This window comes from Pseudomyrmex gracilis, unplaced genomic scaffold, assembly GCF_002006095.1.
Source record: "Pseudomyrmex gracilis isolate BER0280 unplaced genomic scaffold, ASM200609v1 scaffold_26, whole genome shotgun sequence".
Taxonomy (NCBI): Eukaryota; Metazoa; Arthropoda; class Insecta; order Hymenoptera; family Formicidae; genus Pseudomyrmex; species Pseudomyrmex gracilis.
Window position 1 is genome coordinate 453523 of NW_018020610.1, and position 13064 is coordinate 466586.

At 38.5% G+C, this 13064-nt stretch overlaps 1 protein-coding gene across 2 annotated transcripts in view; it reads left to right on the forward strand.

The window, feature by feature from the left end:
• The first annotated feature begins 1535 nt into the window (after positions 1-1535).
• LOC109852233 (repressed by EFG1 protein 1-like) overlaps positions 1536-13064 on the forward strand; it is a 35759-nt gene continuing 24230 nt past the window's right edge. The window contains exons 1-2 of one of the 2 annotated variants that reach the window (XM_020423199.1): positions 1536-1795; positions 2894-2983. In XM_020423199.1, coding sequence (XP_020278788.1) covers positions 1758-1795; positions 2894-2983 — 128 coding nt within the window. In that variant the 5' untranslated portion in view covers positions 1536-1757. Of the gene's footprint in view, positions 1796-2692; positions 2762-2893; positions 2984-13064 lie in introns of those variants that run through there. The other variant, XM_020423200.1, reaches the window with a different exon arrangement.

The following is a 13064-nucleotide window of genomic DNA, read 5'->3' on the forward strand; positions in this document are numbered from 1 at the left end:
CCCCCACCAAGGCCGCGCGCCCACGGTCAGTGACCCTCCCCCACCAAGGCCGCGCGACCGAGGTCAATGCCCCGCCAAGGCCGCGCGGCCGAGGTCAGTGACCCTCCCCCCACCAAGGCCGCGCGGCCGAGGTCAGTGCCCCGCCAAGGCCGCGCGGCGGAGGTCAGTGACATTACTGTAGTATGTATATAGTCGCTGCAAATAAAAGATGTCATTTTTTAATTATACGTCATCATATAATAACTAATTTATTAACTCAAGTGTAAACTCAACAATTTAAATGCCTTTTTTAATATAAGAAGATGGCTGCTCTTAGTTTTCTCCGTTTTTTTTCTGGTATTATTGATTCGGTTTTGTTCTGTGCTATGTGCACTTCGACGCACGCGCGTCGATTCGATACTTCGATTATCGAAGTATCGCGCATTTCGATATATCGAATAGCGAGCAGTTATGGCGAACGCGCGACGCGAAGCGGAACTACATTCGACTTGCTCTTGTATTTTTCGCGATTATTATCGTCTTGTGCGCGAATATCAGTCGTCATAAAATGTCGAGTGTTTGTGATACGCAATTAATATCGCGCACTCGCTAGTAGTCGTAATTTACTTTATAAATTTTATTTTACTTTTTAATTACAAATATTACATGTACATATAAATTATATATACACATATATACATATTATTTTCTTTATATCAAAGAAGTATATAAATAATTTCAATTAAAACAAATAGGTTTTTGTATTTTATAAGTTTTAATAATTTACAATTATATTTGAAATATTTAATTGTTACATATTTACATGTTTAAATTGGTACGTATTAAAAGCAAATATGTATTTTTACACTTTCTCGTAAGAATTAAATTTGATGAAAAAGTTAAACAAGTATTGTTTTATATTGTTATTACTTCTTGAAATCAAAAGATATATCTATCGGTGATAAGAGGAAAACGTGTTTTATTACACAGAATCGACAAAAAGATATTTACCAAGTTGATTGATTTAATTTACATTTATAAGATGTAAAAGGAAGCATTTGATTTGTTTTTCGATTAACGCTTTCCAAACTGCTAGTACGTACATGGAGGTAGTGCTGGCTATTTAAACGCCGCGTTCTACATTTCACTTCCTTCGTAACATATTTAAAGTCTACCTAGTTCGCTACGCATACATAATTCTACATCCTCACTCTTAATTCACTCGCTTCGATCGTTCGACACCAACACTAAGCTAGTGCGCGCACATCAAACAGATATCTCTATACTCTCACATACACGACGCTCCAGAAGTTTGCGACTAAAGATGAGTGCGAAGTAGAGTTTAAATTATCATCAACAGAGTCTAAAAGTTATTTCAGTTATCTAAATTGTCTGTAATATTATATTAACGTACTTCTTGAGAAAAATTAACTAATAATACTGGCAATGACGTTTCATTTTTTACTTCGATTACTTATTCAGTTATTTTTATCTGCTGTTCATTAAAGTGACAAATGAATTGATAAAAATAATATAGACTCGTCTGATTTCTATCTGAAATGTCGCGCAGTTACGCTGATGTTCAAAACAAGCTGTATGAGAGTTGTAGTAGTTGCGAGAAATTACACGCAAAATACAAAAGGCTACTGTCGAACTGAAACGTCTTATCGGCTTGCGTTATATAAACGTTAATGTAGTAGAACCACAGTGACAGTCTGCTGATTCAGTGCGTGAATCCAACCTGCGTTTTACGCAGTGTCGGCCGCTTGTGGTGATAAATGTCGTCGACGATACTGTCTTCTGAAGATAACGAAGAGTAAGTACAGATTACACGCTTTGATTAAGAGACGTTCGATTGCGAGCAATTTTTGTAATTTAAATTGTTTGCTTTTCTTTTTCTAAATGGTAAAACACTTTGAAATTGTGGAACTCTTAGTCGAGGAGTAAAATTATCATACAAGAACTTGTATAAATTTTAAAGGCTCGCGACAACATCTTGTAGCTAATTCGTAATGTGTAGTATTTTATTTCGCGATCAATATGCACTCTCGTTGTTTAAAAATAATCAAAAGAAAATACATTGCGCAAGTATCACAGTTTTAGTCTGTTGTTATGACGAACTCACGAGAACCACGACGAATTAGAGTACTTTACTTAATTGCAGAAGAGAGGGGAGTGGCCCATATCTGTCCTAGAAAACTCAGGGTTATGTTTTATCACGGAGGAGTGACGGCCACTGATTAATGGCATCATTGTTCGAATAATTTGCAAAAAAGTTATGATTTTTTTGTTCGCTTACATATTAATTTTAAATTACAAACTGTAAGTAGGTCATTGTGTTACCACGGTATTATTCACCATACATTCGCATCAACTTCGTGTTCCTAACGTTTAAGTAATAACATTTAAATAAATACACAGCATACTATCTTTCATAATATACATAGTTATCGCAAAATATCTGTTATCTTCATAAAAAATATATAAAAAAAAAAAAAAAAATATGTTTATTAAAAATTAACACATCACGCACGTAATATTCTTATTTAGCAATAAGAATCAGTTTGATTATTTTTACGATTATTGCGCAAATAAGGATGTTTGTTCTGATAGCACTTTCACGTAAAAAGTAACAACGAGCACCAATTAAACTCATTCGAGCACTGAACGCGCGTTATGTAAGAGCTAAAGTTAGTAAACGGTTATGGCATTTCGTGAATTGTTCAGGCTGGGAGAGAGATAACTGTTATGTTATGAAGCGTTGGCGTGGTTCGTTAAGCCAGTTAGTGTCAGAAACCCTGAAGTAAACACGTTTCAAAAATTAAACAAAGGAAACGAGTTAAAAATCATATCAATTGCTAAATTAAATATCAAATTCTCAAACGTTAACGACAATCTCTTCTTTTAATTTCAGAAATGACACAGAGACGTTGGTGTCGTTTGTCAACCATTCAGATGATAACTTGCCTGACATTTCCGAGGAACCAAGCGCGTTGTCAATTGAGTGAGTAATAATCTATTAGTTCAACGATAACAATTTTCAATTTTTATTAGCATTCAATTTTTATTAGCATTTGACTCTCGCTCGCGAAATACTAAACCATGTATAATGTTATGATAAGATAGTGACCGTTTTGCTGATTTGTATATTAAAGACAGAAAGAGAGAGAGAGAGAGAAAGTACGATTTTACACGAATTCAAGGTGATCATCGTCAAAAAATATCTTGAGCCTCCATTATCAGAATTTTAAAGTTTTTTGTAGTCTCTCATAGTAGTTTTTAACAAATTTCGTACTGATAACATGATAAGAATCAAAATTAAACATATATTACTTAACTACTTGTTAACCAAAAGAATTGTGTCGTACTTATTAGTTTAAAAAACTCAGAAGAAGAAAAATCGCGCCGTTCAATTTGTACGAAATATATTCACGGAACAGCAAATTAATTTTTATCACCGTATAAATATTGCTTTATCGTTCAAAAAGATAAGCGTATATATGTCCGAAAGCAAAATTACGAACGCGGCAGAAATGGAAAGCCGTTGGATGGCTTCTCCTATATCGAAAGGACTCGTGCCGGCATTTACATGCACGTTTGTTACGAGCAACTTTCACTGATAACGAGAACGCGCGCTACCGGAAGCGATGCTTCCGAACTTTTTTAGGCTCGCGGGCGGCTCACTCACGATATGTCGTCAGTTCTCTCGTGATCGTCGGAATCGTCCGACATTTTTTAGCGCGGCTGCACATTTCGCGAAGACATTGGCAACTTTAATAGCGTGCAGATAAAGTGCGATAGTCAGCATTGTGCGATAAAGCAAAGGTGAGTTGCGCAGTATAAATAAACTGTTTTAATAGTCTCTGACAATGTGGCACGATGCATACCTCGCGTATAATTCGAGCGTTTGCTACGCGCAAAACAAATCTTGAAAAAAAAGTGAAGCAAAATATGGACAATTTGAAATTATTGAAGCGTGAAATAAAAAGACACGATATAATTTGTTTAAATATTTTAAATTTGATAAGAAATCAAAAATATCTGTATAATGACAAAATGTATTTAGAAGAGCAATTAATAAAAAAAAAATAATTTAATACTAACATAATAAAATAATTAAATACTATTAAAAAATTTTATATATATAAAATAATTTATTACTAAAGTAAATAAGACAATATTACTCAAGAGAATCTGTGAGTTTTTAATATAAAACACATATCGAAAAAGTGTTTACGATCAAGTAAAAGCTAAGACCGTTTCGGTCTTATCTCTTCACTATCGCGTTTATCGATCTGCATACGTACAGCACGCGATACATATCTCAGTTATGTATCAAGTGGTGGTATATACGCATACTAGCGAATGAAGTGCAACGGTCCATATACATACCAGCTGACCCGGTTGAAGTGTCATCAGTGTCACGGTAACAACTAGGCCACCGCGTGTTCACGCGATCCGCTCGACAATTCCGACGGTTCATTATCGCCTTCTCCCTAAATTCCTGGCGAACATCTCCGTGTATCTACCGTTTACCTTCGTACAGTTACTTGAACTCACTCCTATTCCGGAAGAGAGGCTCATGGGACATTCTCCGTAATTGTCTCATTTCTCACGACGAAGAGATTCTCCGGAGATCCCGACACTTTTCGGAATGCGATATTGCGCAGTTTCTTCCTCAATTTTAAAACTTGACAAAATTGAGGAAACAATGAGAATTTTTTTAAGTGATCTTTAATTCTCAAAAAGAACACTTTCTAGGTAGACACATGACTTGCGATCTTATACTAGAAAGCGAAGATACGCTTTGTAAGAGATATCGTCAAGATTAGAATTAATGATTCAGAAAAGGTGAAACTATACTTGATTTAGATAATTAATTAATTTCAATGCGCTCCGTTATTATCGGCAGACGAGTTCGTTGAGTAGGTTGAATATACTTGATATAGATTTTGTGTGCGTTAGAGAATAAGTAATTTCAAGAACGTTCAATTTGCAACAGTAGTTAAAATTTTATACAAAACACTTCGATAAATCTTTGATTTAAACTAAATTTTGTTTGTTTTTTTTTTTTTTTTTCATACGTAATGCTAAGTCTCGCATCACATTTTACAGACTCTTGTCTTCAAAATTATAACTCAAAATAAATCTCATCGTTGTTCATTGAGTTTCTTCCATACTGACATTTAAGTTTTTTACAAAAGTCGCATGTATTTAAAACCGCTTTATAGGTTTTTTTTCTTCAAGATAATACGTCAACAACGATAATAACAACGATATCTTGAGCGCTTACGTTACTCAATTTGTCACGTTATATTTAAAAACGCGATTTTCCTGTTTCGCAATTGTATCCGTGCAACGTTACGCGCACGAGATAAGAAACGCTTAGTAAAAAATCATCGCATGTTGTTACGCGTAAGTAAAAACAATTGCGAACGCACTATCGCTGAACAAAGTAACAAGTGTCGAACACACACACACACACACACACAAAAAGTGAGAGGTTACGAAACATTATCGCTCTTTAGGATTTGCTTTAGCGTGGGAACGTGAATCACATAACTGGAAAGAATCGGCTACACACATTTATCGTTTTCGCAACTATCACAATTCACGAAAACAAGACTCGCAATTAACTTCTATGAACATCTCTGTCTAACACTTTACGTCCAGACAACTTCGAATCTTTGTCTAATACCGAGCCTAAACAATTCACGATCTCAGAACCGGTTACTAGCCCGCGAGATTCCGCGAAGGAAAGCAAGAGTGCCAGTAGATTTTCTCGTTGGCGACTTTTCTGAAACCGGCTGAGTTTCTGCTTTCTCGCAAAAGTAAAATCTCATAGACAAACCAACTTTATTCGACTTGTTTGCGAGAACTCGTTCTTGTGTGACACATTTTGTATATATTATAATTTCTGTACAATAACCTCACGTACTCGAATTTTTCTTGCAATTCTTGATTACTATTTATACACACTCGAAGAATTGCGATTCGATAGTCAAGAGTCCAGTCTCATCTTCCGGTCTTCGTCTATGGTAAACCCGTTCATCGTGGTATTGACATCAATTCTACTATCGCCGGTTAAGCAGGTCATTGTCTTTACCGCTCGTGGAATATCAATGGGACGCAGCCGACGATTTATCTGCCTACGTGAAACTTCTCGTATCGTGCAACAATGCCGGTCGTAAATCGCGAGACGGGAAACGCGAAATCAAGTCTTCTCTGTGTGTGTGCGGAGGATCTATCTGCAATAGATTTGATGCTTCTCTCTCAAAGGTCAATTTCCAAGGCTACGTGAAAGCGAACTCTTCGAATCGCGATCGATTTAATGTTACCGGTCTTGCAAAATTAGAAAAAGAGAGAGATCTTTTCTCTTGTGGTCTTCCAAAAGAGACCAAAAATTATACACGCGCGTAAGAGACGCGTTTTTGATTTTGTATCAAAGCTAATAAACTACAAAATTATAAATTATAATTACAAACGTTACAATTTCGAAAGCCAGTGAAATCGCTATGTGCTATAAATATTATTTAGAAATATTCATATTTATCTCTGTGACATACTTTAGATAAAACAGATAATACAGTTTTCTATATCCTGATCGAAATCGTGCCCAATGCAAATTGAGCCGGTCTGGCGTAATCTTCCTCGCGATCTCGCTCTCTTTCTGTACGACAGGTCGAGGTGAGGCGACCGTGAAATTTTAAACACGCGAGAGAAAATTCACAAAGCAATCTCGGCCCAAGTAAGTATTTTAACGACATCGCGCGCTCACGGAGGTTAACCAATTACACATTTTACTCAAGTACGGAATCGCTCGGGATTAATATAATTCAACGTAACGAAGAATATCCCGTACCTTTCCCAGGCGATGCATAAGAGTATTTAATATGTAAAGCGGAAACGTGGAATTCCTAGATGGGCGTTAAAATCCCGTTAAACTGCATTTCTCCACGTGAGTTAATACTTAAAAAAAAAAAAAAAACATATTTACACACACAATTAATTTTCACTTTTTTTTCTTCTATAGTACTTTATTTCTCAGTTTTATCTTCTTCTCTCCTATTCTATTGTCAGCTGTCTGTAAGAACGCGAATCGAGCGTTGTTGCCGCATGAAATCGTGAGATTCGCATCCTACAATTTTCCGCGTAACGATCCGCAAACTTGATGTTGCAATCGCGGCCGACATCGCACGTTGCGGCAGCTCGGTTTTGCATATCGCAACGGACCGTTGCGCGAGGCGTCCGATGTAGATAGGTATATTATACCGCGTCGGGATGAGCAGAAGGTTGCGTGAGATCGCTAGAGATCGTCACGAGAGTTAAACTATTCGCTTCCAGTCGTTTGCCTGTATCCGCGATCGAAATCGAACGCGCGGGAGAACGCGAAACGACTCGAAGTATTCCCGATAAATATCTCCCGTCCGCATCGACTGTGTGTAATTAGAGAATGAATTCCCGGAATGAATTGCGCGGGAGCGCATCATCAGATCGAAGATCGGATTATGTCGCGATAATTTACGTTTTCGACGGCTTCGAGAGATTCGCCGCCTGACGTTCGCTGCTCGCTTCGAGAAAAGAAGAAGACGCAAATAAAATTACGAGTAAATCGAATATTTTACGCGTCGCTTCAGAAATATTACGCGCACTTACTTTTCCGTTCGTTTCCGATTACCTGTTAATTACACAACGTTTGCGCAGAAAGATACAGATCGGAAGTGTAGTATAAATACATAGTTTGCTCGCGCGCGCGTAACGACAAAAAACGTCACGAGACGTTCCAGATAGAAACGCGCCGGCGCGTCATTGAGGAAAACGCCATTAATCGTTGTCCTTTTGCGTGCGCGCACGCGTTGTTAATTTCTTTGGACGAGCTGCGGAAACTTTCTCCATCTCGGCGGAAAGGATTTCTCTCTCTCGGGCGAAATATAAAAGCTCGCATTCTTCCTCTTCGTGGTCTTTCTTTTCTTCCCCGCTTTATGTAGATAAACGAGTAAAACAGACAGATCTCTTCTCACCGATCAGTAATTGAGTATCGACATGGGGCACAGATTTATGAAAGAGCCGTGAGCTGACGGTAAATAAGTCATTGGCCGCGATTGATCGTTGCGCACGCCTGACTTAAACTGGCGCTTAGTTTAATAACGCTCCTTTTTTCCGCCTGTCTGCTTATTAAGTTCGCGAGATCTCGTCAGAAGCGAGAGCCCGATGAGCGCGGAGTATATATATATATATATATATATGTATTCTCCTTCGCGAATATCTTAATTAATATGCCGATGTAAATCTTCTCTTCTGATATTGCCCGTCAGATGCGCTGAAACGTACCCATCGGGTTTACTGATCGGATTTAGAGAGTATATCGACATTAAAAGTAAGTAAGTCGATTAATCGTACAAATGTCAAGGAGACTCGTATTATTGGCATTTAAAAAACGTATAAACCTGTAATTTATATGTATAATAACGTAATCTGCGACTTATATAACGTATATACGATTCACAAGAGAATTAATTAGAACCGAAGAATTGGCAAAAAGTCATTAGAAAGTAATTAGAAAGTAATAAGAAAGTAAATATGAAATATGAAGTACGAATGACTTTGTATGTAAAAATAATTTATATATAAAATATAATATTGTGCATGTAAGTTCAAGTTAATCAAGAGTTTTTGCTTGTATGAGTTCGCAGATTGTTGCAAAAGTTGCAGAAATTGCGTCTCTTTATTCGTACAAATTTAACCGTGGTAAAACATGAAGTCAGATTCCCCTTCAATTTGCCTCGATCTCGTAATCTCGTCACGTAGCAGCTCGCATCTGTCAGCTTTTCTCGCACAGATCGTCTATTTTCTCTCATGATCCCGCCCATGAGAGTATCGTTTTAAATCACCTTGAGAGTTACATCTTATAAACCTTCCCAAGTAATTTATCTTCTTTGACGTGCTTTCAAGCGTGTGTCACGTAACAACTTCAGTCAAGTCTCACGTTGCGTTGTATTGATAATTTTCTGAAAAAAAAAAAAAAAAAAAAAAAAATAGAAATTAATGAGTTCGAGTTAATTTTCAAAAAGTGTCATCAGTCACACATCCGCCACTTTGGCGCGCATTCCTCTCTCTTCGCCGGATCGAATTCAATTAAACAGACAACAAAGCGACGCTAATGTCGAGCTCTCGAAAGATCCTCCTTTAATTTATCCCTTTAGTACGCTTTCAATTCGTTTGACCCGTTCATTCGTCTGTAAAAATCGCTTTTACCGCTTAATGGTCGCTCTCGTTATCGTACGTTGCACTTGCGATTACAATCGATCAAAGGAATAAAAAAATCTCCCGCGTTTGCTTCACAAAACACAGTATCTGCGCGTTATATTGTGAAACTATAAAAGACGCGACGCGCAAAACAAAGATTGATGATTACAAGATACACACACTCACGTAAATATATTTTAAATGATTTAAATGATCGAAATAAAAATTAAATTATTTTTCAGTCTAAACCTAGATTTGTAAGACCTTTGTTTTTAGGTTCGCTCCCTAGTTCCCCGGACTAGAGAAAGTTGCGCCATCGGCATCGCAGTTCTGCTCGATGTCGCAATGATTCTTACCGGGACGGGATTAGAATCCGTTCCGCAGTAACGCGAGCCGTTTTATCTCGATGACCGTCTGTTACCGAAGGTGTTCTCAACGTCACAGGACAATAACTATGTATTCCAATCTACGCGCGGCGATACGTGTCGCAACAAACGAAGGGAAAATGAAACCCGTATATTGTAACAATATACGAGAATCGATCGAGAACCATGATCGACAAGGCAATACAATTAACTATACATACGTAAGTGTGACACGGTTGAAGGTCAATTGTTTTTGTTATTTAAAACACCTACATACGCGCAAACATTTGTGTTCAAGTTGCTTTGCGTTAACAAGATGTGATATTTTCTAACGCGCAGCCTAGACTCCTAATAAGATCGGCAATCGATCGATACACCGTAAGAAGATTAAAATCCAAACGTAGCAGATGGCGGAAAATATTGGGGAAGGCTGGGGGAAAGATCCCATGTATCTTTAATGGGGAAACTGATTCATCCATTTTTACAAAGACTCGACGCGCTCTCGGGAAACGGGATAGCCACGTGTCGAACACAGCGCAGCCTGCGGTTAATCCCGTGGATTACAATTACCGATTTGCCAACGAAGCGCAGGGTCGCGTTCAATTAACCTTCGATACACGAGCTTCGTACGATCTTCCGATTGTTGCTGGGATCCTAATCGTGCATGACGGGATCTGAAAACTCCGAATTCGTTCTCGTTAATTCATAACACAGATGATTTAATGGCGCGCGCGCACGAAGCGGAAGAGAGACTAGTTTCTGACTAAACATCAATCTTCATTCTCGCTAGCTGATGTCGAAGTTAAGTAATTAATGTTAACGAGTGGTCTCTTCGCGATATGTGACTTCGAGATTTTTTCCACACTTACGGTGATTGAATAACCGACCCCCGTGATCGAAAACTGTTAACAGATTTTTGTCTCGCGAGATGTGGCGCGCGAATACACCGCGCATCCCTCGTCAATTATTCAATTATCCACTTACGTGAATAACTGTAAAACTTACAAGAGCCTATATTAAAACGAACACGCGTACATCCGTAACGAAATTCTATTATCCACATAGTAAAAATATTCTACAACGGCGAACAAAAATATTCTATGCGGTTTCTTTGTGCAAACAAAAAAAGTGTGTTTACTTTATCTTTACAGTAATAAAAATATCCATTGTGAGAAGATCAACACAATGCGGCTTAGTTTCTTTCGACACTCGAAAGTGATCTTTGATCAGACATCGCTCGTTACTGGCATTTCAGATCGGAAAGAATAGTCTTTTGTATATTGACGGACTGACTGCGCCTCTCTCGATATAAAGGCGAAAGGCGATCGCTGCGCTCAACCTTATTTCCAAGTTAAAAAGCCGATTTATCTTATTTGACCACACCTGCAACTGGATTGATGAAGAAATAAGAGGCTTTCGCGGTGTTTGTGTGTTCTCTCTCGATCGTTCTTTCGAGGAACAATATAAACCTGTTCACCTTTTCAGGAGGGAAACCTTTCGTTGTTTTCTCTGTGCGCGCATCGCAAATATAATCAAATAGTTGAGAGACGAAAGGTTAAGCAGTCACGATAGGTCGCATTTGCATTACAACTTGTGTTTTACGTTCCTCTTCCTTTTTCGGGACAAGTTAGATATTTGATAAACGAAATGCGAGCTGATGCTTCTTAATTGGAAGATTATTAGTAATATCGTTGTTAATATATTAAAAATTAATAGAAACAGAAATTGTGGACTTGTTTCTCTTCTCGTTGCTACATTGTAGACCTCAGTGATAGTGGACGGTTCTGAATATTGGTACAGACAGGTTTATCGTGACGCGGACTGAATAAATCCGAGATCAATGTCTCTTGCACCGTTAACCCTGCGGCCTTTTCACGCGGCTTCGCTTGATCGAGAATCCGATCTACCTACCATCCAACGAACTCCGCTGGTTTCACGCCTGAATGACCGCGTAGATCGACAATCTTTCTTCTTCCGTCGCTTCCTTGAGAAATCCCGACGAATGTGGCTATCCGGCAATTTCACGACGAGAATCGGAGAGATCCGTTCGAGATTTCTAAAAAAAACGGACTTGATTTGAAAACAATTTTGACCTGATAAAAGTATCTTTTTTTTCATATCAAGACGGAATTAATTTTTGAAAGAAATAGATTGATAATAGATAATAATTAATAATAAATCTTGAAAACGTTTTTTTTTTTTCATCGCATTTTTCCCAAGAGCTTGAATATGCAATACTTATGATTTTCATCGATCTGTGAAGATAAAATTGCGGCTACCGGCAATTCGGCCCTTAAGGTAGTCGACGGAACACCAGCAGCGGAAGCGACGATTTTAAGTGCGGACTGAAAGACATATTTCGGGACGCGTTCTATATTTACGCGCGGGATGTGCGCACCTATGCGCACGAGAGAGCGCCGAGCGATTTACGCGTCTGCGACTCTCTTGGCATTCCACGCGACTTTCTTTGTGGTTCCCCCGAGTGCACGCGCACGCACGCACGCACGCACGCACGCCACACGCGCCGCTTCGGAATCTCGCTCGCCGGAATGCGCGCGAAACTCATCGTCAGGCACAGAGACTTCATCTTTGACCACCGACCGGCAACATTCGCGAATTTATGTGGCGCCTAAATTACGTCGCGCTGTCGCCTAATATGAATTAGCATTGTCGCTGACCGAGACGTTGTCCCAGCCTGTGTATATATCAATTGCCGGAATTAAGCCGTCGATCTATTCGTGAACGTGCGATACGAAGATATTGTAGACAAATCTATAAAAAAAGAAAACTACAAAGTCAATATTTTTGTTTGGTAGTACATCGCTTCTTTCTAAAAAAAAAGAAAAAAAATACAGGAAACTAAGGCACTTTTTCTTCTAAAAATAATTTTAGAATCCACTAGAGATCTAAAAGACACGTGTGCTCATTCGTGTCTACGATTTACTAAAAGTTCGGTCCAATGTTAGGTTTTTGTTTTTACACGTAGTACGCGTGAAATAGAAATGTGAATTTCAAGTTGAGAAACGCAAATGCTTATTCGAATTCAGTCGACCTTTACGAGCGCAACAAACCGCCAAGAAGGAGATTGCGATCATAATTCAAGAGAGCATCCGCCTTGGCGATCTGCGGCAACATTCCGCATAGTTTCAGCTCGTACGCGCCGTTTTCAGTCTAGCATCATTACGCGTAATTTATAATGATCGTACGGTAGACATCCTGCACGCTTCGCGGCTAATAAAGGCAACTTATCGTTGCCGCATATCACGAGAAATGACGCCCAAATCTTGTAAGCTTTCAACATGGCTTAAAACTTACGTGTCATCAATTTCAAATCTACTCACCGTGAAATCTAACCCTCCAGAAATCGATCGTGCACACATCTTGGCACAAACGGATTTATTCGACTTTTTCTTTCGCAGTTGCAGTAACAGCGCGTGATTTTTACGATGTTTTCTCGATAACGTAATAAACAAA